General features: G+C 36.2%; 1 protein-coding gene across 9 annotated transcripts in view; it reads left to right on the top strand.

The window, feature by feature from the left end:
• The window catches only part of TPP2 (tripeptidyl peptidase 2), a 91,061-nt gene that overhangs the window by 51,769 nt on the left and 15,293 nt on the right, over positions 1-23,999 (top strand). For 5 of the 9 annotated variants that reach the window (XR_004428978.1, XM_033177325.1, XM_033177323.1 and 2 more), the window contains 10 exons: positions 2,589-2,743; positions 3,934-4,050; positions 4,287-4,387; positions 5,664-5,760; positions 6,538-6,675; positions 8,108-8,352; positions 8,620-8,698; positions 10,552-10,590; positions 16,969-17,120; positions 23,517-23,613. Coding sequence is in view for 7 of the 9 variants with exons in the window: in XM_033177325.1 (XP_033033216.1) it covers positions 2,589-2,743; positions 3,934-4,050; positions 4,287-4,387; positions 5,664-5,760; positions 6,538-6,675; positions 8,108-8,352; positions 8,620-8,698; positions 10,552-10,590; positions 16,969-17,120; positions 23,517-23,613 (1,220 nt within the window). In the remaining 2 variants the exon portion in view is untranslated. The remainder of the gene's footprint in view (positions 1-2,588; positions 2,744-3,933; positions 4,051-4,286; positions 4,388-5,663; positions 5,761-6,537; positions 6,676-8,107; positions 8,353-8,619; positions 8,699-10,551; positions 10,591-16,968; positions 17,121-23,516; positions 23,614-23,999) is intronic. The other 4 variants (XR_004428979.1, XM_033177326.1, XM_033177324.1 and 1 more) reach the window with 2 other exon arrangements.

Here is a 23,999-nt window from a genome sequence, read left to right as displayed (position 1 = left end):
AATGCCTTGTCTGGTAATAATTTTTTTTTTTTTTTTTGAGATGGAGTCTCACTCTGTTGCCAGGCTGGAGTGCAGTGGCATGATCTCGGCTCACTGCGAACTCTGCCTCCCTGGTTCAAACGATTCTTCTTCCTCAGCCTCCCAAGTAGCTTGGACTAATAGGCACGCGCCACCACGCCCGGCTAATTTTTGTGTTTTTAGTAGAGACGAGGTTTCACCATGTTGGCCAGGGTGGTCTCGATCTCTTCACCTCATGAGACACCCGCCTCGTCCTCCCAAAGTGCTGGGATTACAGGCATGAGCCACTGTGCCCAGCCTAATTTTTAAAATACTACAAATCATTTTAAACAATGCAGCGTTGCTTAAACCTCAAACTGTTAAACTCTTAGAATTTTAGAAATAGAGCTTTTAATCTTTGAAGCTCTGTTTATGAGAGATTTTCACTTCAGTGTCTCCAAAATTTTGAGAGTAAATGATTGCCTAACACAAAGCTCTTGAATATTAACGTGTTATAGTCCTGTGAGAGTGCTCATGTCATTCTTTTATACAAGAGCTGTGGGTATACCATATTTTCCTTCACAAGTTATATGTCCTAAATTTACAATTTAACAGTCAGTATGGAGGGGTGTGTCAGTTGTCAGAGCTCACTCAGTTTGATAGAAGGAAGCAAATATGGGCAGTCAAGCAAGTGTCACCCAATTTAAATTAGTAGCCAGCATTGTTGATACTTCTTGGATTTGGCCCCTCTGCTAAGCACTTTACAGAGATTATCTTGTCTAGTGCCATCAGAACCCTATAAGGTAGATAGGTGTCGTTAGTAAAAATGGCTTGTATTTTACTCAGGAGTGTGTTTTTTGTACTTGTATGAAAGTACAAAAATATATTTACATCTGAGACTTTATTGAAAATACAATATTGATACCACACATGTATGACCTGGTTTGGGAATAACTGGTTGTATTTGGTTCCCCATACCATCTTGTGGTCATCTATCTGTATGCAGTCCATCTGTTTGTTACCTGGTATCACAGGAAATACAAGACTTTCCTTGTTTTATGTAACTAGATAAGGGCAAAATAATAGCAAAAGCTGAGAGCTAAAGCAATGAATTAAACAGTACCCAATATTGCCTGTTAATTTGCATACTGGGTTATAATGGAGCTATTGCAGCATTGAGAGGCTTCTAAGGATAATCAGGGGTTGTACTAGACTCATTCATTAAGCATATTTTTCTGTACCATCTGTGTGCCAGGACCTTTTCAACGGGCTAAGGTGGTGAGTTACTTAGACAAGGACCCTGCTTCCAGAGGCCTTAAGAGCATCTAGTCCAAGACATTGTAGTTAAGAGAACTGGATTAGAGGGAGACAGCACAGCGTAGCGGCAAGGCCATGGGCTTTGGAAATTGAGAAGTCTGGGTTTGGATCCACACTCTGCCATACACTAATGGTTACCTGAAGGCAGGTTTCTAAATTTTCTGAACTTCTGTTTCAACTATAAATACAGTTGTTAGTCTGTTGTAAGGATCAGGGATTTTATAGAGTACTTGGTACATAGCTTGTGTTCGTTGGGATTTCGCTCACACTGGACAGTACTTCTAGGGAGTGGACTCAGAGTTGCTGTGTTCAACATTTCTGGGGTACCATTCTCATAGGGCCCCTTGGAGTTGTACGGCTCCAGGCTCCGGTAACCTGTGCACCAGTAAATTAAAGAATACAAATCTATAATACTGAATTGGGTATTTGTTTAGTGATAAATGGCACTGATTTATGATTGGTTTAGGTCGGTATTGAAAAGAATTTATTTTTTGAATAACAATTATCCAGTAATCTAGAATGCAAGTAGTTCAGAGCATTTAACAGTCTTAGTTTTATTTCAAATAATTAGAAATATTGTCATAACACTGGATTTTGTATTCTCAGCAACTGACTAGGTCCTGAGAGCTGTGTGCCCACTTGGTTTTATGAGCCACGGGATTGCGCCTTGCTTCAGTTCCCTTCAATTAGCTTGGGTATTCTTTAGAAAAGCTGCCAATCTGGCATTGCGGTGATCTTGGCTTACCTCCAGCGCTGCCTCAGAGTAAAGTTAAGCATGTGTAGTCCTGCCAGGTTTTGTAGAAGCACACAGGACAGAAGTAGACCAAGAAGAGAGATTAGGAAAAGTTATCAATGAGGAATTGAGGCATGATAACAAATAGAGGTTTCCAAAAATACAACCTACCTACCTTTATCTGGAATTGATTGGTTTGCAGCTAAAATGAGGAGGGATTTTAAAAGGTACCCAATTAATAAAACTGTGTATGCATCTATGGACAGCCTGCTGTTTCCAGGTGTTTGCAGCATCATGGTGGTGGTTCATTTTAATACCAGTTTCTTTCTTTCCCATAGAAAATCTACTCCTCTAACTTTTTAAATATTTTATTGATTCTTTGTTTTTACGGAAATACGCAGATTTGAGTGTATCATTTTATTTTTGATTCCTATTAATTCCCTACATGGGAATTATTCCCTAAGTGGGCATTATTAAAGCCACTTATGTCAATTTTAGGTCTTGTAAGTTTAAAGCTTTGCTTCTTCCTTTCTTATTTTAGAAGTGACAGTGTGTTCGTGTTCTTCTGAGGTATCAGCAAAGTTTGTTCTTCATGCAGTCCAGCTTGTGAAGCAAAGAGCATATCGAAGCCATGAATTCTATAAGTTTTGTTCTCTTCCAGAGAAAGGAACACTGACTGAAGCTTTTCCTGTCCTAGTAAGTTTAACTACAGTTTATAATCCTAAAACAATTTATTTGCCTTTTTGGTATGGGCTAAGACTAAGTATTTGCATTTCATTTTATATTTTGTATTTAGCACATTGGGATATTTTTTAATGCCAAAAAAAATGAAGTAGGAAGATAGAAAATCTAATTAGGGTACTTGAAATCAAGTTGGAGGTAATTATCTCTGTAATTCTTGAATAGTTTAATTAAAGAAACATACTAGTCTGGTAGATTCTGGTGTCTTCTAGTTTGGACCCTGATTTAGATTATTCTTTGTTGTACAGTAGATTAATTTCTTTAAGACTTGTTTGCATGTCACTTAAGTTATTTTCCTAATGCTGTGTTGTTAAGAAGCTATAAGGCTAATTTGCATTAGAGGAAGACTGCTACTGCTTCATGTCTAAGTTCTCTCAAATGATGGCAGCACTGCATTCTTATCTGTGGTGTTGGAAATGATGACTAGTCTTTCTTCCACAGAAGGTGAAAGTACTGATGTTCTTCCTTCAACTCGCTCCTTTGTATTTTCAGTTGGTTGTGGGATTTTCACAATATCTCTTTGTTTCTGGTTACTTTTCATTTGTGTTCTTCCATGGATCAGTGTTGCATGATTCATCTTTTTAAACTTTTAAATTCACTGATAGCTAGAAAACGTACTTTAAAACTCAGTGCTAAGAGCAATTTTTTTTTTCTTTTCTTATTTTTGTTTTTTAACAGGGAGAAAGATGTAAATGACCGTAATGTCATTTTGTTTTGGTTGCCAGGCAGCTGTGAGCCCAAACTCAACTGTGCCTATTGAGTATGCCTTACAAAGTTGTAGTATATTTCTTGTGTCATTATACTTGATTATTTTTCTTTTGGTCCAATTTTTTTATTTCACTTTGAAGTAATCAAATCACATTTGCTTTATTATATGTGCTTTCAGAAGCTGCCTAGGATCTTTTATGACAAGAAGCATAGGGTTATGAGTAAATAACTATATATATTTAAATACTTGCACCACATCTTTGCAAATATACATGCAAATGATTTGTCTAACTCTTAGCATAGCTGTTCAAATTTTTGAGTTTTATTGCTACAAATAGGAAAAGTTTGAAAACATGGAATTGCTCTGAGACAGCTAGTATTTATATTCTGTAATTTGAGAAAAATAAGAGATATATTTTATTTACTTTTATTTGCAGGGTGGAAAAGCAATTGAATTTTGCATTGCTCGTTGGTGGGCAAGTCTCAGTGATGTCAACATTGATTATACCATTTCTTTCCATGGGATAGTGTGTACTGCTCCTCAGTTAAACATTGTAAGTTCTATAACATTCTCATAATTGTTAATGTCAGTTACTTGTGTTATTGGAGAGAATTTCATTGGTTAGATTTAAACTTTAATGAGGGGAAATTACCTGTGGTTCTGAAGATAACAGTAGGCTTTGTGTGTGGGTACTTATAAACTTTATATTGGACACATTTATTTTCGGTACAAAATATTGCTTATTTTTCATAAAGTTTGAGAAAGTAATTTGACAAATATCCTTTGTAGCATGCGTCGGAAGGAATCAACCGTTTTGATGTTCAGTCCTCCTTGAAATACGAAGATCTGGCTCCCTGCATAACTTTAAAGAACTGGGTCCAAACACTACGGTATCATTTAATGTTTAAGGGACTACAAATATTGAATAGAGATTGGGGGGATCTCTTACACTCTGATAAAAGAGCCTTTTTTTAAACCCACCTGCGTGCTGGAGGTGAGAATTTTATCCTTGCTGATCTCTGCAAGGCAGCCCCAGTATCAGCTTCCAGCTTCACTGTCCCACCTGACCAGCAAAGTCAAAGATGGTGGGTAGCTGATCCCTATCATGACTAGTTAGGATCAGTGGACATTCACCTTTTTATTTCTTGCCGTAAAAGAGCAAGTTAACATTCTCTCTGATATTATTTTGTGAGTCCTAGTGCAATCATTTGTAGAAACTGCAATACTGAAATTTTTATTGAATGGTAGAAACTTAAGTACTGTAGCCTGCTGTTTGTGCCTCAGCACCTCCCCTTACAAAAGCAGGGCACTGTGACCTGTGTGCACATACTCACTGTGTTATAAAGATACCTGGTTTCTGTTGTTTAATCTGACCTTAACTCATCGGCATGCAGCCTAGTCATAAGTGCATTAAAATAACCATTTAGGGACAATAGTCAGTGACATGGTAATGTCTAAAGATGCACCACTTCCTAGAATTATCAATAAAAATTAAAACATCCAGCTTTTGAAGATAGATCCAATTTATATCATCCTAATGTTGTCTTCCTAAATCTAAAAATATTGGAGCTAAATTTAAAGGAGTAGATTATGTTTCACTGACATTTTAAACTATATTTAAAACGTGCTCTTCAATGTCAGTTTTCTCCTTTATAAAATCTGTATGTTAGCAGCTTCCTTCAGAGGACTACTAAAAATATGAAATACCATTCCCTCGGCCAGGAGGAGGGCTGAGTGTGGCCCCTGCTATCTGGTGAGCAGCAGGGGTCTGGGGAGGTCTGTGCTTTGCACAACACAGTACTGTCAATAGTTTGCACAAGGGGTCAAAATCAGAACCTGTCTTACCACACTTTTAGTTGTCACCCTAGTGTTGGGATTTGGTTGTGTTAAGAGCTATTTCTTGGTATTTGAAAATGTTTTTGCCATACAAAGATTGCCTTTGTAATATTTATTGCAAAATTTAAACTGTGTGTATTGATATGATTCAATCAAAGAATTATGTAAGTTAATGGTTAAAATATTGTAGAGTATACTGAGAAGGAGAGCTCTCAGGAAGGTTCATCTGTCACTTTTTGCAATATGTTACAGATTTTGTTGCTTATGATTTTATTTGTCTGTTTCAATGAACTCTTGAATCAAACCAGTTATGTAGTTTCCTCATTACAGCCCAGTGAGTGCAAAAACAAAACCTTTAGGATCAAGAGATGTTTTGCCAAATAACCGTCAACTTTATGAGATGGTCCTGACATACAACTTTCATCAAGTAAGTGTTTGCCTAGTAAAGGATGAACTTTTGTGTTTTATTTATGATTCATAAAATCAAAAATGGAAGGACAGTGTATATGGTGTATATATATAAAACAGAATCAAGTGATTAACATTGGTTAATCTGGAATTACTCTTTAGGAAGTTATAATTTGTAATTAAATGCCATTCAGTCGTAAAGTCACAAAACGTAATTGAGTGGTGACCTAACCTTGAGCCTTAGTTGATAAAATCACTGATCACTGTCCATCTGACCCAGGGATGATTAGAAGGCTCAGAAATACCATCTGTCTTCTGATGATGATGCTGGGCCTGATTGCTTTCTGTGAAGAAGGCACTGGAACAGGAAAAGATCAGAGTAGCTCCCAGGTGGAATGGGTGGCGGAAGTAATGGAGGCCAGTGTAAATGCTGGATCAATGAGATTTCAATAATACTGTTACTGAAACACATCAGTTTGGTTATAATGTTAGGGAAATGAATCGGTTTCAGTGAGTTTTCAGATTTCAGTTTTATAAAGTAATTAGAGGTCCTGAAATATGTATATATTGCTTTATTAATGAATACACATAGCCATGTGTGTGTTTTCAGAGGTTTGTAAGAGAGCAGTGACTTTTCTAAGTGCCAAAATACTATGTGTTCTATATTTTCAAAATTTTTTGCCACACGTACTTTTCATTTTTAAATGAAAAAGTCTCATGTCAATAACAATATTAAAAATTTGCATTATCAAATTATATGCAAATCATGCAAAGTAATCCTTTTTTTTTTTAATAGCCCAAGAGTGGGGAAGTAACTCCAAGCTGCCCACTACTTTGTGAACTATTATATGAATCTGAATTTGACAGCCAACTGTGGATTATTTTTGACCAGAACAAAAGACAGATGGGTTCAGGTGATGCCTATCCACATCAGGTATAAAATCGAGAAGTTCCTTCCTGAACTAACAAAAGCCTGGTTTATTGTTATGGTAACATTCATACTTTAAAAAAAGAAAATGATAGCTTTGCATTTAGTACTTTCACAAACCACAAGAGCCTGTTTGTTGTAGTTGGTGAAGAACAGATTGTGTCAACTCTTTCACCATGTAGTTGCGCTGAATTAGAGGAGGACAAAGGTGAAGCTTGCCACATTGGCCAGCATAACTTTTGATGTGTGTAGTGTTTCTCCTTCCTATACACTGATTCTACCTATCTGAAGGTAGATCAAAGCATACATCAAAGATATGTGAACCTCTTGAAATGATCCTAAGTCTGAGGGGGCTAAAGAGAGCACTGCAGCGGTGGCCACGTGTCTTCAGTTGATTTGTACTTTTAAATTTGCTACCTCACTGGACAACTCTGTAATGAGCACTTACTACATACCAGGCACTATGCTTTGTGCTGTTTTATTGAAGAGAAAAATCACATAATTTATAGATATTTTATCCCTTAGAGATTACTGCAAAGAAATGAGACATTTCCTGTAACATGTATAATTTTATGCTGACAAATGAAAATAATTTATGGAGATTTTTTTCAATTCGTTGTTAAAGGAATGATATCTATTTTCCTCAAAGCAAGTAGCAGTCACATCTCATTACAGAATGGCCTACTGCAGTGCTATTACTTTGGTTACTTTTTAAATCTCAGAAAAAGTGGCTGACACAGGATACAGCGTCTCATCCTCTTGAACCTGTTAACTGGGTAATAAACTTGTATTCCTTGATCTCTATTGGTTTCCTGTTTGTTTCAAGTCTGTAATAAAGGAGTGATATTTTGCTTGTAATTGGAAGATCAGCTGGGCATGGTGGCACATGCCTCTGATCCCATCTACCCAGGAAGCTGAGATGGGAGGATCGCTTGAGCCCTGGAGCTCTAGGCTATGGTGCACTATGATTGCACCAGTTAACAGCCACTGCACTTCAGCCTGGGCAACATAGTGAGTCCCCGTCTCTAAAAGTAAATAAGGATTACCCGTCTCTAAAAGTAAATAAGTTATGTGTGTGTGTGTGTGTGTGTGTGTGTGTGTGTGTGTGTGTGTGTGTATTTGTTTTAGATATTCTGTGGTGCCCCAATTTTGCTAATGTTTTTGGAAGGAATAAGGGCTTTGAAGTCAGACCTGACTCCCGCTGTCTTATAGTTTACTCTGTGTGATGTCAGGCAAGTCACTTGATGTCCCTGGTCCTGTCTGCTCACCGGCATACTAGGGACTTTGTGTGTATATGAAAGTCTGGATAGTGCCTTGCACTGTACCTCACATACTATAAGCGAGTCTGTGAATGGTAACTTTCACTGTATCCTCTTTCAGTGATTTCCGCTGACTTGGTTAAACTTAACTTTTCCCAAATGTTGTTTTTCTTTTTTAGTATTCTTTGAAACTGGAGAAAGGAGATTATACAATTCGACTGCAAATTCGCCATGAGCAAATCAGTGATTTGGAACGCCTTAAAGACCTTCCATTTATTGTTTCTCATAGATTGTCTAATACCTTGAGCTTAGATATTCATGAAAATCATAGTTTTGCACTTCTAGGGAAGAAGAAATCAAGCAACTTGACATTACCACCCAAATATAACCAGCCATTCTTTGTTACTTCCTTACCTGACGATAAGTAAGTGATAACATTGCTTTTACTTACTGCCCATCTTATACACTGTAGTACTTTTAATGTAAGTTTATGACATCTAGGCTAAATTTGGAGTATGTTGTCTTTTTTTTTTTTTTTTTTTTTGGCTGAAGTCATTTCTTCCTTTGATTTTTGAAGTCTTAGCTATGGGAATGAATTCAATGTGGAATTGTTTTCATGTTTTTCTCCTTACTTGTCTTTGTGAAACTTTCTCTTTTGTTGCTTTTTTTCTCTTTGAATTCTCTTGTTTAGAATACCTAAAGGGGCAGGACCTGGATGCTATCTTGCAGGATCCTTAACATTGTCAAAGACTGAACTAGGAAAGAAAGCTGTAAGTATTGGTTTTCTAAACACTGAAATTACCTATTATAAAATTTCCATTTCTTTAAAGATAAGAATTAATTCTACATTTCAGAATGGGTAAAAGAGAAGATACTCTTGGGAAAAAAAATTTAATCCTTTTTTCCCAGGTTACTAGTGAAGGTCAGTTAATATTTAGTTGTCTTTTAAAATGTATCCTACTTTTGAAATATTTAGGCTTCTTTTTCACAAGCCGGCAGTACTCAGGCCCTGAACTTGTCTTACCTCCTGTGGCTAATGCACTTGAACTTCCCGTGAAACACATAAATACAAATCAAAATTGGCTTTAAAAAATATGATGTTTAAGATTAGAACATGTTATAGAAGTTTAACCAATATAAGATTATGGACATAGGAATAAATCAGATTATCTTGGGGTGCTTTTAAAAAGTAGAACAATTATTACTCTAAAACATGCTGCTTCACACTTCTACAGACCTTTCTCATTGGAATTTCACATGGTTAAGTAGGAAAATACGAGATACTTCTTTTGGTATTACTTTTTAATTTCAGAATGATGCTTTTTGTTAGAAATATGTTTGTTGTTGTTTAGAGATAAACCTTACAATTTTACAAGTACCTACCTGTTTTTGTTTTTTCCTTCTGTGTTTTCATTAAAAATGTATTAGGAGAATGGTGTTTATATAGATCTATCACCTTTTGTCATAAAAATCATTTTTGCTCAATGCCAGTAAAAGTTGTCATTCTTAACAGTTTTGTATCTCTCTTTACTATTACTTCTTACAGAGCTGAGTACGCCTGCTACATAAATGCTATTATCAAAATGAGTAGATCTTATATATCTTAAGAATTATATTTATTTCTTGCCAGTATTGAATCAAAGGGCATTTATTTACTGTCATTGAAGCATAATTGGGGAAGTTTGTGCTTAGAAAAAGTTGCCTACCCTGACATTTCTTGGGTCTCGTTTCAGTTTATACTGTTTATACATACATACTTTAGTATAATTTGAAGTAAATTAGTAGTTAATGATTTGCAATTAATACGTGCACTGATTTAAGAAACCCTGGTAGTCTTTTTTGTAGATTTCATTTCACAGGAAGCATAGCTGCTTCAGCTATTGGGCTTCAGCTGTGAATTTTCATTCAGATGACAGATGACACTTCTGAAGAGTCTGTTTACTTGTGAAGAGTATAACAGAAAAGCATTATTAGTAAAATAATGGGCTTTTAGCAATTCAGAAATAGTTACTACTTCCCAGCTATATTGTTTTAGAAGACAATTGTGAAATTAAATTACAAATATGTGGTGTTAACTATGGTAGCGCTTTATCAAGGGAGACTTTCCTGGGAGAAGGCAGTAACTTAAAGCTGTTGAGTTCATAGTAACTTCCATCACATTGTTTATGTAATCTTTTCTCAGTGGTTTAGCATTTCTTGTTTTTTGGTAGTTGGGAAGGTAACTTTTACTTCACTTTGACTTTCACAGTAACTTTGTTGCTTTTTATAGGAATGCATAGGCTGTGGGGTTGTTGTGGTACCCTTTAATCAGATTAGACCATCAACTAAATTTACTATTTTAAGAAATGCTTTCATAAGTAATGGATTTTGATCTACTAAATTTTTCAATAAGAAGTTGACACGTACTCTTAGTAATAACATATTTGAGTACTTTTTCTTATTTAAGAAATGAAAGTGGCAATGTTGCTTTCTTTAAAAGCGTGCCATCTTGATCACAGACCTGAGCCTTCTAAGTGGTATGACACAGGTGGAACATCAACTGAAAGACAATTAGACAGAGGTTCTGTCTCCATCCTGTGTAGATTATGCATGTTTTCTTACAGAATGTCGTTCTAACTCCCAGGGGCAGTCTGCAGCAAAACGACAAGGAAAATTTAAAAAGGTACTGATTGTCAGTTCTTAAAAAAGATGTCTTAAAGCCTTATTTGCATATTAAACTTTTTTCTGTCACTATTATAAACTTTTTTTTTTTAAATGAGTCTCCCTTAGTTTCCTTTCTTTGCATTCTGAAGTATAGTGCTGTTAGCTCTACTTACAAGCATTGTTGACATACTGCTTTCCTAAAGGGTTTTTTTTTCCCCACCATAAATTCCTGGAAGACTCATTTTCTCTGTGTATATAGAAATTTTAATGCTATTCATTTCTTGCTACAGATATGATAACAAGTAACAATATTTGAAATTTTTCATATTTATAATTTTACAGAGAGATGGATATGATAGTTTTTTTTTTTTAGCCATATAAGCTAAAGCACTTAATTATTTTTAAAGTCTAAAAGCACTTTTAAATTGGGTGATTTGATTAATAAAATATTGCAGCTTTTTAAAGTGAACTTTATTCCCTGCTCTTGTGTCCATTCTGGTTCTGAAAGAACAGAAGCAAGAAAGAGCGATGGACGTCGCAGGAACAGAAGTAAGGACTGTTCACTGACAATGAAAGCTCACGCTAAGACCACAAACAGATTTTAAGGCCATCGCTACTAAGTGGTCTGATCCGCCTCTCTGCAGCATATTCAGCAATCTTCGATTTACTGCTGCGGCAGATTTAACTCAGAAAAGAAAATTTCTGCTATAAATATATTTTAGGGCCAGGCACAGTGACTTATGCCTATAATTCCAGCACTTTGGGAGGCCAAGTTGGGCAGATCCCTTAACTCAGGGGTTTGAAACCAGCCTGGGCAACATGGTGAAACCCTCTCTCTACAAAAATTAGCCAGGCGTGGTGGCACACAGTTATAGTCCCAGCTACTACTCTATGGGAGGCTGAGGTGGAAAGATCGCTTGAGCCTGGGAGGCGGAGGCTGCAGTGAGCTGAGATTGCACCACTGCACTCCAGTCTGGGCGACAAGAGTGAGACCCTGTCTCAAAACAAAACAAACATATATATATATATATGTTTGTGTGTGTGTGTGTGTGTGTGTGTGTATGTATATGTATGAAAGGGACTGCATATTTAATACACTTTCTGGTGAAGACCTGCTACCTCATTCAGCATTTTCATGATTTCCTTTTAAACAGAAAGAATTACAGAGGGAAAATCAGTAATGTCTTAATGTATAAACAAAAGATAACTTTATATTTCTTATTTCATAGTCATATGGAACTGGGGAATCGCCATTCTATAAACAGCTTAAATTCCTTTATTAAAATGTCTTCTGAAATGTCCGTATTATTACATAATAGTAAATAATTTGTCCAAACAAAATACACATAACTAGGAATCATCTTTCTGGAGAAAGATCTAAAGATCAGTATTTCTCACCTGGGTGTCTTGATCGATTTGGGGGCCACGTAATGGGATAAAAACAACATTTTTTTTTTTTTTTTTTTTTTTTGAGACGGAGTCTCGCTCTGTCACCCAGGCTGGAGTGCAGTGGCCGGATCTCAGCTCACTGCAAGCTCCACCTCCGGGGTTTACGCCATTCTCCTGCCTCAGCCTCCCGAGTAGCTGGGACTACAGGCGCCCGCCACCTCGCCCGGCTAGTTTTTTGTATTTTTTTTAGTAGAGACGGGGTTTCACCGTGTTCGCCAGGATGGTCTCGATCTCCTGACCTCGTGATCCGCCCATCTCGGCCTCCCAAAGTGCTGGGATTACAGGCTTGAGCCACCGCGCCCGGCCAAAACAACATTTTTTTAAAAATAGGAAATGTCAGTTCATCAGACTCATAAAATTGTAATTTCATTTTATGTATTAATGTGTATATCTTTGGGACATTGTGAAAATAGTTTGCAAGTCACTGCTTTAGAGAACAAGGAAAAGGTACTCTAGGAATCTATTAAAAATAGAAGGCACTTATCACGAAAGCCATAGCAATTATTTTTCTTATTTTAGTTGACCTTTTGCAAGTTTTGGTAGATTTTGTTTGAATTAGGTTGTATAGTTAAGAAAACATTGAATGAATAGAAAGGCATTTACTTGATGATTAGTAAAGCTTCATCTGAAGAACTTAGCAGCTAGAGTTATCTCTGCTTCTTCCTTTCTGTCTTCAATGCAAGTACACAATAAAGCTCTTATTTTAGAAATAATTAGTATTACAGTTTTATAGTCACATTACGAAGAAAAAAATACATGTATGATTCCCGGTTGATGAAGATAAATAGCATTTTGTATATAATTCTTAATAGATTTTTTTCTCTGGGTTTCAGTGACTTGACTTGAAAAAGTATGTCACCCTTTTTAAAATTCCTTGTGCCGGGCGCGGTGGCTCAAGCCTGTAATCCCAGCACTTTGGGAGGCCGAGACGGGCAGATCACGAGGTCAGGAGATCGAGACCATCCTGGCTAACACGGTGAAACCCCGTCTCTACTAAAAACTACAAAAAACTAGCCGGGCGACGTGGCGGCGCCTGTAGTCCCAGCTACCCGGGAGGCTGAGGCAGGAGAATGGCGTGAACCCGGGAGGTGGAGCTTGCAGTGAGCTGAGATCCGGCCACAGCACTCCAGCCTGGGTGGCCTGGGTGACAGAGCGAGACTCCGTCTCAAAAAAAAAAAAAAAATTCCTTGTAAAATGCAATAATATACTTTTTTTTTTTTTTTTTAAAGAGTATCACTCTATACTCCAGGCTAGATTATACTGGCACAATTGTAGCTCACTGTTTCCTCCAGCTCCTGGGCTCAAGCGATCTTCCCACCTCAGCCTCCCTGGAGTGGCTGGGACTACAGGCATGTGCCACTATGCCTGGCTAATTTTTACTTTTCGTAGAGAGAGGTCTTATTGCCCAAGGTGGTCTAAAACTCCTGGCCTCGGACGATCCTACTGGCTCAGCCTCCCAAAGTGCTGGAATTACAGACATGAGCCACTGCACCCAACCTGAATATTGTCACTTTTAACAGATTATAAATAGCACTCAAATATGATACACATCTTTAAAATGGTTTATGTGAAACTTTTAAAATTTTGAATATTCAGTTACTAATAATTTTAAGAACTAAAGAAATTGCTGTTTGGAACCACAATTTAACTTACAGTGCATTGTGTTGCCCAGAGAGTAGATATTGGTTTGGCAGGTGAGTTTGACTTTCTGAATAACACTGTTTGAACACTGTTGAAATGCTTCTTGAATAGCTGGAATGCTTTTTTTTCTAAACTTAACCATTAAATACATACTGTAGAGAAATCTTCATAGCATTTCTGCTCTGAAGATTCTTCTTGACTGTCTCTTTAAACCATAATCAAGATTTCTCAAGATTAAAGGTACAAAATTATTTCTATTAAATTGATACTATGTTAACTCCTTGAGAATTGTCATAAAAATATTAATATTGGCACAAAGAAGAAATTATTGTGATACAGCAAGTGACAAATAGCGCCATTTTTCTTTTGATTATAAATTAAAACTACCAGGTTTATAATTTTTACTAATAAAAAAATTGCCTGTCCTGAAGCATCTTGTAGGATTACACTAACTTTTATAGTTAATTTGATATATTTAATATGTAAAATGCTGATTACAAAACCTTGATTTTTGTTTCCCTGAGATAATTCATCATAAACTTTCTTTGTCTCTTTTTTGCTTTTAATGATAGTTTGAGGTTGCTAGGATATCTTCTTTCCTACTTTTGATAGGTCTTGTTAGAGTTAATTGTAAATCCTAAATTAATTTTAAAGATGGCTCTTTTTTTTTTTTTTTTTTTTTTTTTTGAGACGGAGTCTCGCTCTGTCTTCCAGGCTGGAGTGCAGTGGCCGGATCTCAGCTCACTGCAAGCTCCGCCTCCCGGGTTCCCGCCATTCTCCTGAAGATGGCTCATTTTAAATTCAATTCTCTTTTCTCTGTTCTGTACTAAAACAATAGCAAATATCTCTGAGTCTGAGGAGGAAGTGCCTCACAACATATAGGCTACCTCCCTAAGAGCAGCAGACCTCTCTCCCTGATATGGCGAGGAGGTGCGGGAAGCTCAGGGAGAAAGACTGGAGACCGCTCGTTCTAGCACACTAGGTGGCAAAGAAGCTCAATTCCATGGAAATTGGAGCTATATTAACAGAAAGTAAATATTGGAGGCCACTTAGCCCCTTCAATTCCTAGATGTGTTGTCTTTACTGTACTGATGACACTGATGCAGTCTGTTTTCATAAGAACTTGCTGGTAGAAGATCAGCTCAGATTTTGCGCTTACCTTGGCTTTGCTCAGGGCAGTGCCTGCCCAGAGAGTGAACCTTGAGAAGGAGAGGAGGAGGACAGGCAGCTGGGTCCTGAAAGAGCTAGCCCAAGCAGTAGACCTGTTTCCTTTTCCCAGTCTCATGTTTCACATAAGGACTTTGTTTACAGGTTCTGGCTCCCTGACCTCAGAGGGAGAATGACAGCCAGTGGCTACAAATGGATTTATATGGTTATCTGACATCAAAGTGGTTTTCTGTGCTTTAAATGAATCAGTATGGAGATAGCAGTTATTATTTTGTGTTGGAATACTATTAGAACTACAACCATAGTTCCTGGTGTTTACTGTTACATCATTTTATACCCTGAAATTGTGTTGATTTGTGAAAATTGTTAAAATGGGAATGTTTGTGTAGTATATGCTCCTAAACATCCTATTTACGGGGAGGTGGGGACTTGCAATATTATTTTTTTACTCATCCAGAGTAAAGCTTTTTCAGTGAATGTCTTTTTGGTAACATTTGTTTCAATTTTATGAACTTTGTTAATTAAAATGAATATAGTATTTTAATTTAGCACCATTTTAAATACAAACCCAAAGATAGAAATTGAGGAACTGACTTAATAAATAATAACTTAATTAAGGACACCCAGTTATTGTGCCAAAAACAAATCTAGCAGGTATAGCTTGTGATTTCATTTCTCAAATAATGCTTTACCTTTCACAAGTCAAGATTTATCTGTGAATAAAATAAATACAGTTACTCTCCATTTCTCTGCTGCTGTCTTCAAAGCAAAACTTCTCAAAAGACCCACAGACATGTTGACTTCCATTCTCTTTTCATCTCTGTCTTCTCTGGCCTGGACTCTTCTGCTGTCCCCTGACACTGTTCTTGTCCAAGGGGGTCAGCAGACTCTATGCTGCCAGGTTTTCAGTTCCTTCCTACTTCATCGTACACTGCCTCTCAGCTAGGTGGGCAGTTGATCATTTTCCTTCTTGCTGGTTTTTCCTCAAGGCTTCCATGATCCCAGGTGCTTTTTGTTTTCCCTTTCTCACTTACAGAGCTGCTTTTTCCATTCTCCATCCCTAACCTTATTCATCTACATATTTTTCAGCATTGTCGGCAAACGCATTGGTTCTACCTTTAAAGATCTCGAATCTGTTCATTTTCTCCAATTTTGTTTTTAGTCTAAGGCGCTGCATAGGGTTTCCTAGGTTTGTTTCCTAACTTGTTGTTTTCCTGCCTCCATGTTTACTCTCTATAATCTATTTTCCAAATAGAACACAAACCAAAATTTTCATCCATACAGGAACTAGAGTCATTAAACAAAAGCAGAAATCTTTAATCATGTCACTGTCTTTTGTAAAACTCTTCTGGTATGCTTCTTAGTGCACTTAGAATACTATATATAGTATTTTTTTTTTCTTTTTTAAACCATATTCTCTCAAGCCCTACTGAAGTTGGCTGCTGCCTGCTTTCTCAGAAGATGCAGCTGTGCTTGCTTTATACCCAGCTCAGGTCTTTACACTTGCTCATCTTCTCCTTGTTCATTTAGGGTCGTTTGCATAAGCTATTACCTCTTCAGAGTGGCTTTCCGTAGCCGTTTTGTGTACATCGGCTCCCCCTTGTTACCTGACAGTCACTCTATCCTTTTATTCTGTTTTGTTTTCTTCATATCGGATGTCAGCATCTGGTCTGTTCTTTACCTATTCGAGCATTACCTGGCACATCGCGGGGACTCAGTAAGTCCTGTTGGTTTAATGAAGGTGTAAATGTCCCCTTAAATTTACTTAGAGGATCTTTTTTTACTTCGAACTTATTTCATCCCTTTCTCAGATTTAAAATGTGAAAGGTTAGTGTACTTTTGTCATCTGTCTGCCAAGGAAAGCCGAGAATACCAAATATACGCAAATGGAGAAAAGTGTGTTCTTATCTCTTTTATTTTAAAGGAGATATTTGAAGTATCAGTACTCAGCATCAGTTTGTGAGAATATTACTGTGACCAGAGATTGGAATTTTTGGTGTATTGTGACCCCTAGAATCTAGAATACAGTGTAGTACAACTCAGGTGCAGCCCATTTTACATGACATGTAGCTATTGAAGATGATTTTGACATATGTAAAATTAAGCATATTTGTCTAAGAATCTCTCTCCACATTCGTAGGATGTAATCCCTGTTCATTACTACTTAATACCTCCACCAACAAAGACTAAGAACGGCAGCAAAGATAAGGAAAAAGATTCAGAAAAAGAGAAAGATTTGAAAGAAGAGTTTACTGAAGCGTTACGAGATCTTAAAATTCAGTGGATGACAAAGTAGGTTTTTAAATGTATTTCAATTCTTTAAATGTTTAGTTCTATTTTCCCAACTATAACAATATTGTGTATATATACATAGACCGTATTTTAAAATGTTAACAGCAGATGGTAGGATTATAGGTGCTTTTAAATTTTCCTCTTTTTATATAAATGTGTAATTTATTTAAATTATAAATTTGTAATTTTGTGATTAAATGTTTTAATTTTTATTTTAATCACTCTAATTTGTTCTTGGAAGATAATTATATTGGAAAGTATAAAAAAGAAAAATCACTTTTGCCCACAATTCATAAATAGTCATTGTCCTCATATTATATTTTTCCTCTGTGTTTGTACATGTAGCAGTGTGAATAAAATTAGTTTCCGTTTTTCAGTAACTTTTTTATTATGATTTAACAGCCCTATGAAATACCGTTTGTAATGTCTGTGTTGTATATGGTTCTATGGATGCAACATAATCTATTTAAACATTTTATTTTGCATATATATATTTATAGCTTTTCTTCCTGATGCTGTGATAAACATTTTTATACATAAAGGTGATTTTTTAAAATTTCCATCATATGGCATTGTAAAAGTAAAAATCGTCTTGCTATATTTTGCCAAATTGCTTTCTGAGATGAGTATAATAATTTACACTCACCTAGCCATGTATGTGTGCTACTACACAATGCAAAAACGGGCCATTACTGCTGTCTTAAATTACATCTCTAGTTATTATTAAAGGAGAGCTTTTTAGATGGTATCGTTCATTATTAGTGTAGCTTCTGACAGTTGAGCATATTCTTCACCTTTTTTTCCTATTCAGACATTAGATGTTTCTGGTTTATTAAAACTTTTTACATAAAAGATATTAATGCTTTTCTGCACTTGCCACAGATTTTACTCTAGTTTACTTTTTGACTTTGGGCTTACTTTTTACTTGAAATTTATTCTATGTAGTCAAGTCAGTTGCTTTTTCCATCTGTTGTGCAATATTTCTTTTACTGCTGATATTTTATGGGAATCCTCTTTAGCTGATTACGTATGCATCCTTGCAGTTACATGGTTTTAGAGGGAATAGAAGTCATCATGATGTGAAAATATTTCCCAGAGATTGACCCATTGTAATGTCAGTTCACATGCAAATATACCTTTCCCACTTAAAACTAAGTTGTATCTCCACTGGAAGTCAAAGTCTTCAGGTCTGTCTCTGCCTGATTTTAGGATGTCGTAAACAGTTGACAATACAATATAAATTCTTCAAAAATGAAATTGCAGAGATTGTCTTCTGGCATGACAGCCTGAGGAGACCCATGATGCTGGTCCCCAGTAAAACTAGTGAAAATTATTTAAAAACAAAACAAAACAACTTTTAAAAGCCCCTGGAAATGGTCCAAAGGACATACAGCAAATGAAGAAACATCTATTCAAAAATACCTACAAAAATTGGGTAAGAAAAGCAAGAGTCGGTGATATTTGAGCAAAGACCACTGCCTCCCTTTCCTCTCCCAGTTCAGTGAGCCGGAAACTTTACTTCCGATCTTGCCTTCAGGAGCTCCAGCTCCTGGGGGAGGAAAGGCTTTCCTCCTTGGAGAAGCAGGAAGTAGGTCATCATTTCTCATCCTGACCTACTGCCAGTTGCAGCGGCTCAGTTCCAGCTGAGTGCTGTCAAGAGGTGGGGACTCTGTTCTTCTGCTAACCCTTACTTGTAAAGTACTGTTGGGAACACTGGGGCCCTAATGTCCAGGAGGCTGTGGTTCCATACCACACGAGGCAAACTGAGAAGACCACAGGAGAGTGCTGAGCTCCTTAAGTGGGTGTGTGACTCAAAGAAAAACATGCCATTCTTCCACTCCCTGTTCCAGAGCTTGGACTTAGTGATTTTGCCAGTGGGGCCTAAGGAGTTCATAAAACTGATAGCTCCTAATTTCTTCCTGAAGGAATTGACTTCATTTGCAACAGAAGATAGAGAAGTCCATGTGCCTAAGGGTTCTCTCAAAAACGGGGAAAAAAGGAATGAAAAAAAATGAACAGAGCAGAGCCTCAGAGAAATGTGGGATACCATTAGTGCACCAAAATCCATGGAACAGGAGTACCGGGAGAACAGAGAGAAAGCAAAAATATGTCCAGTGAAATAATGGCTGGAAACACCCCATATTTATTGAAAGATATTAACCTACATATCCAGGGAACTCAATGAACTCAAAGTAAATGGAAAGAAATCCACAAATAGACATAGCATGTTAAAATTACTGAAAGTCAAAGATAAGGAGAAGATCTTGAAAGGAGCAAGACAAAAACTCATCACTTATAAAGAAATACTAGTAAGGTTAACAACTGACTTCTGAGCAGAAACAGTAGAGGTCAGATAGCAGTGGGATTCTGAGTGCTCAAAAATCTCAACCAATAATCCTATATCCAGCAAAACTATCCTTTAAAAATGAAAATGAAATTAAAAATTCACAGATAAACCAGAGAATTTGTTGCTAGCAAACCCACCTTATAAGAAGTACTAAAAGAAGTTCTTCAACCTGAAAGCAGGTGATCTCAGGCAGTAATTTGAATCTACATTGGTGAGAGTGGGGAAAGAAACACTGGTAAAGTTAATTATTATGAAATTATAAAAGCATGAAGTTCTTTTTTTCCTGTTAACTAATTTAAAAAGCAGTTCTATGACTGTTGTGTATATATTAGGCCTATGTAATATTTAAATGTAATATTCTGTAATATATATTTACTGATAACACAAAGGAGCAAAACTGTATTGGGCTAAAGAAATGACTGCAGATAGTAAAGTAATTATTATAACAATTGATTGGTGTATAACAGTAATAGATACAACAGATAGAATAATACTACAGAAGGAAGGAGAGGGGAGTAGAGCTATAAATGCATAACATTTCTATATCTCACTGAAGTTAAGCTAGGAAAAATCTGAAGCTGATTCTTATAAGTTAAGATGTATATGGTAAGCCTTAGAGCAACCACTAAGGAAAACTAAAAATAAACTGAAAAAAATCATTAAATAAATTTAAATGTTCATTTAAAAATATTCACTTAATACAAAAGAAAACTGTAAAAGAGGAGCAGTGGAACAAAAAAAGACATAGGATACATCAAAAACAAAAAATCAAATCGAAGACCTAAGTCCAAATATATCAATAATTTAAAGTTAACAGGAAATTAAGAGAATCCCATTTACAAAAACATTGAAAAAAATAAAATGTGTAGGAATATGTTTAGCAAAAGAGATGTACGAATTATACATCAAAACTATAAAACATTGTTGAAAGAAATTTAAAAGACCTGAGTAAATGGAAAAGGTATTCCATGTCTGTGGACTAGTAGACTTAATATCATTACACTATTCTTCATATTGATCGAACGATTCAGTTGAATCCCCGTCAGAATCCTTGAAGACTTACAGAAATTAACAAGCTGATTCTAAAAGTCATATGTGATTTCCTGAGACTCAGAATAGCCAGACAATCTTGAAAATGAAGAACAAAGTTGGCCTCACACTTCCTGATTCCAAAACTTAAATACAAAGCAACAGTAAACGAGACAGTGTTATACTGGCACGAGGGTAAGACATATATAGATTAATGGAATAGAATTAAGAGTCCAGAAATAAAACCATGTGTCTATGGTCAGCTGATTTTTATTTTTGGCAAGGGTGCTGATGCAAAGACCATTTAATGAGGAAAGGATAGTATTTTCAGCAAAGGATGCTGGGATTGGATAGCCATATGTGAAAAGAATGAAGTTGGACCCTTGCCTCACATCATATATACAAATTAACTCAAAATGTATCAGAGAGCTGAAACTATAAAACTCCTCAGTGAGGACATAGTGGTAAACTTTCATGATCTTACATTTGGCAAACAATTTTTAAAGATACCAAAAGCATAAGTAACATAAGAAAAAAGTAGATAATTTGGACTTAATCAAGATTAAAAGCTTTTGTGCTTCAAAGCATAGCATCAAGAAAGTGCAAAAAAAGGCCTATTTGCAAGTTATGTCTTTTTAAGGAGCTTGTATGCAGAATATGTAAAGAATGCTGACCTTTTTTTTTTTATTATTATTTTGAGGCAGGGTCTCTCTCACTCTGCCACCCAGGTTGGACTGCAGTGGCACGATCATAGCTCACTACAGCCTTGAGCCCCTGGGCTCAAGGGATCTTCCCACTTCAGCCTCCCAAATAGCTAGGACTACAAGTGCACGCCACCACGCCCAGCTAATTTTTTTAAGGGATGGAATCTCACTGTGTGGCCCAGGCTAGTCGAACTCCTGACCTCAAGTAATCTTCCTGTTTCAGCTTCCCATAGTGTTGGGGTTACCAACATGAGCCACCTCCACACCCAGCCCCCAGAATACATAAATAATTCCTACAATTTTGTAATACAAAGGCAAATGGCCCAATTTTTTAAATGGGTGAAGAATGTGAATAGATATTTCTATAAAGATATACAAATGACCAGTAAGTGCATGAAAAGATGCTCAAAATCAGTAGTCTTCAGGGAAGCGCACATAAAAATCACAAGGAAATACAACTTCACACTTACTAGGATGGCTAGAATCACAAAGTCAGATGATGAGTTTTGGCAAGTATGTGGACAAGGCAGAATCCTCAGACATTGATGGTAAAGAAGACAAAAATGATGCAGACGTTTTGGAAAACAATCTGACTGCTCTTCAAATGATTAAGCTTAGTTTCCATATGGCCCAGCATTTCCACTCCCAGGTATATACCCAAGGAAAGTAAAAACCTATATTCACACAAAAACATGTTCATGACAGTTTATAGCAGCATTATTCATAATGGCCAAAAGGTGGAATATCCATCAGCTGATGAATGGACAAACAAAATGTGATGTATCCATACAGGGGACTCCTCTTCAGCCATGAATAGGATTAGTACAGGCTCCAACATGAATGAACCTTGAAAATAGTATGTTAAGTGGTAGTAGCCAGTCGCAAAAGACCATGTATTATATGATTCTATTTATATTAAATGTCCAGAATGAGGAAATCTATAGAGACAGAAAGTAGATTAGTGGTTGCTTAGTGCTGGGGAGGCTGGGGAGATCTGATAGCTAAAGGGTATGGCAGTTTCTTTTTGTATTGATGAAAAATATTTTAAAGTTGACTGTTGTGATAGTTGCATATATCTGTTGCTATGCTAGAAAACGTTGAAATTCACACTTGAAATGGGAAAATTGTGTGGAGAAAAAATTGAAAAGGTTTACCTAATAGGTGTTTTAGAAGAAAACAGCAAAAAATTATTACCATTCCCTTACAAAACTTAAAAAACCTCACAATGTCTTTTGGAAAAAAAAAAATTATAATTAAGGTACAGTAGTTTTAACATCTAAAATGAAAGTGTTGATTTTGCCCTTGTATAATTGTTAGGGAAAAGAGAAAAACAGGACTTAATTTTTTTTGTACTAAGAATTAGTGTAAATTTTGTTGTCTACAAGTTAAATTTATTTTCATAGAAAGTTAGTTATAGTATCAAGATCCCAGTCAACCTTAGTTTTATGCTACTGTGGAGTTTTGTTAATACAGTAAGTGACTTTAATGTAAGTTACCCACTTCTGGTGCTAGTTACTTACCATTTGTATGTTAATTTGTTTTTATCCTGATACATATAATCAGGTAGAATTGAGAATTTTATTCAGCCTCTGCATCAGGGAACGTAGAATAACTTTATTCATTCAAGACTTTAGAATTTTCAGAAAAGTTTAAATTTTTATTTTTTTTAGAATTTTCAGAAAAGTTTAATAGATCTTAGACATTTTTAAATCTTTTCATCCTTCTAGCTATTTGTGAACGTGCTTTTCTTCCTTTTAAATAAATATAATAGCTGGTATGTAAGAAAGATATTGAGGCATATTTTTATTTGGATATCTTATTGAACTCTTAATTGAAATAATTTTCAGTTTTTATTTTATTTTTTGTTTTTGTTTTCTTTGAGATGGAATCTCACTCTGTCACCAGGCTGGAGTGCAGTGACTCAATCTCAGCTCACTGCAACCTCCGCCTCCCAGGTTCAAGTGATTCTCCTGCCTCAACCTCCTGAGTAGCTGGGACTACAGGCGTGTGCCACCACGCCCAGCTAATTTTTGTATTTTTAGTAGAGATGGGGTTTCACCATGTTGGCCAGGATGGTCTTGATCTCTTGACCTTGTGAGCCACTGCACCCAGCCCAGTTTGATTTATTTTGTTTTCTAGTTAACCATTTATACTACCTGCCAATAATGATAATCCTTGTCAATGACTATACTTGTATTTCAGATTAATGTCTTATTTTGTTGGCTTAAACTTCCAAGCAATGTTAAATAATAGAGAAGACAGAAATACTCTTTTTAAAAGAAAAAGTAAATATTTATCTCCTTCTTACATACATAGGCTGGATTCTAGTGACATTTATAACGAATTGAAAGAAACATATCCTAATTATCTTCCTCTGTACGTTGCTCGACTTCATCAATTGGATGCTGAAAAGGTTAGACATGTTCATTCTAATACATCTTATTTTGTTTGTAATTAGATAAGGTTTGTGTTTTGAGGAAAAGTGCATTATTATCTTTCTCTTCTGTTCTTGCTAACCAAAACATGTTTTCTCAAATTGAATGTTGTATTAAGCTGTTTTCATGAAGGTTATTATAAGACCTAGCCACTACTGTGAATTTAGTTTAGGATTCTTGCTCATGCTTGGTCAGTGAGATTAGTAGTAGAGAAGATACCCTAAGGACTGTTTTCATGACCTTAACCTAAAGGGTAAGGGGCAGAAGGTAGTAATCCTGGCCAGATGGAAATCTGAACACCTTCACTGAAAGGATTCCTACTTTGCATTAACTTTGTTAATGATTCCCATTTGTGAGAGTTGGC

Source organism: Trachypithecus francoisi, unplaced genomic scaffold (assembly GCF_009764315.1).
Source record: "Trachypithecus francoisi isolate TF-2019V2 unplaced genomic scaffold, Tfra_2.0 Lachesis_group18, whole genome shotgun sequence".
NCBI classification, from domain to species: Eukaryota; Metazoa; Chordata; class Mammalia; order Primates; family Cercopithecidae; genus Trachypithecus; species Trachypithecus francoisi.
This window is presented reverse-complemented; position numbering and strand designations above follow the sequence as displayed.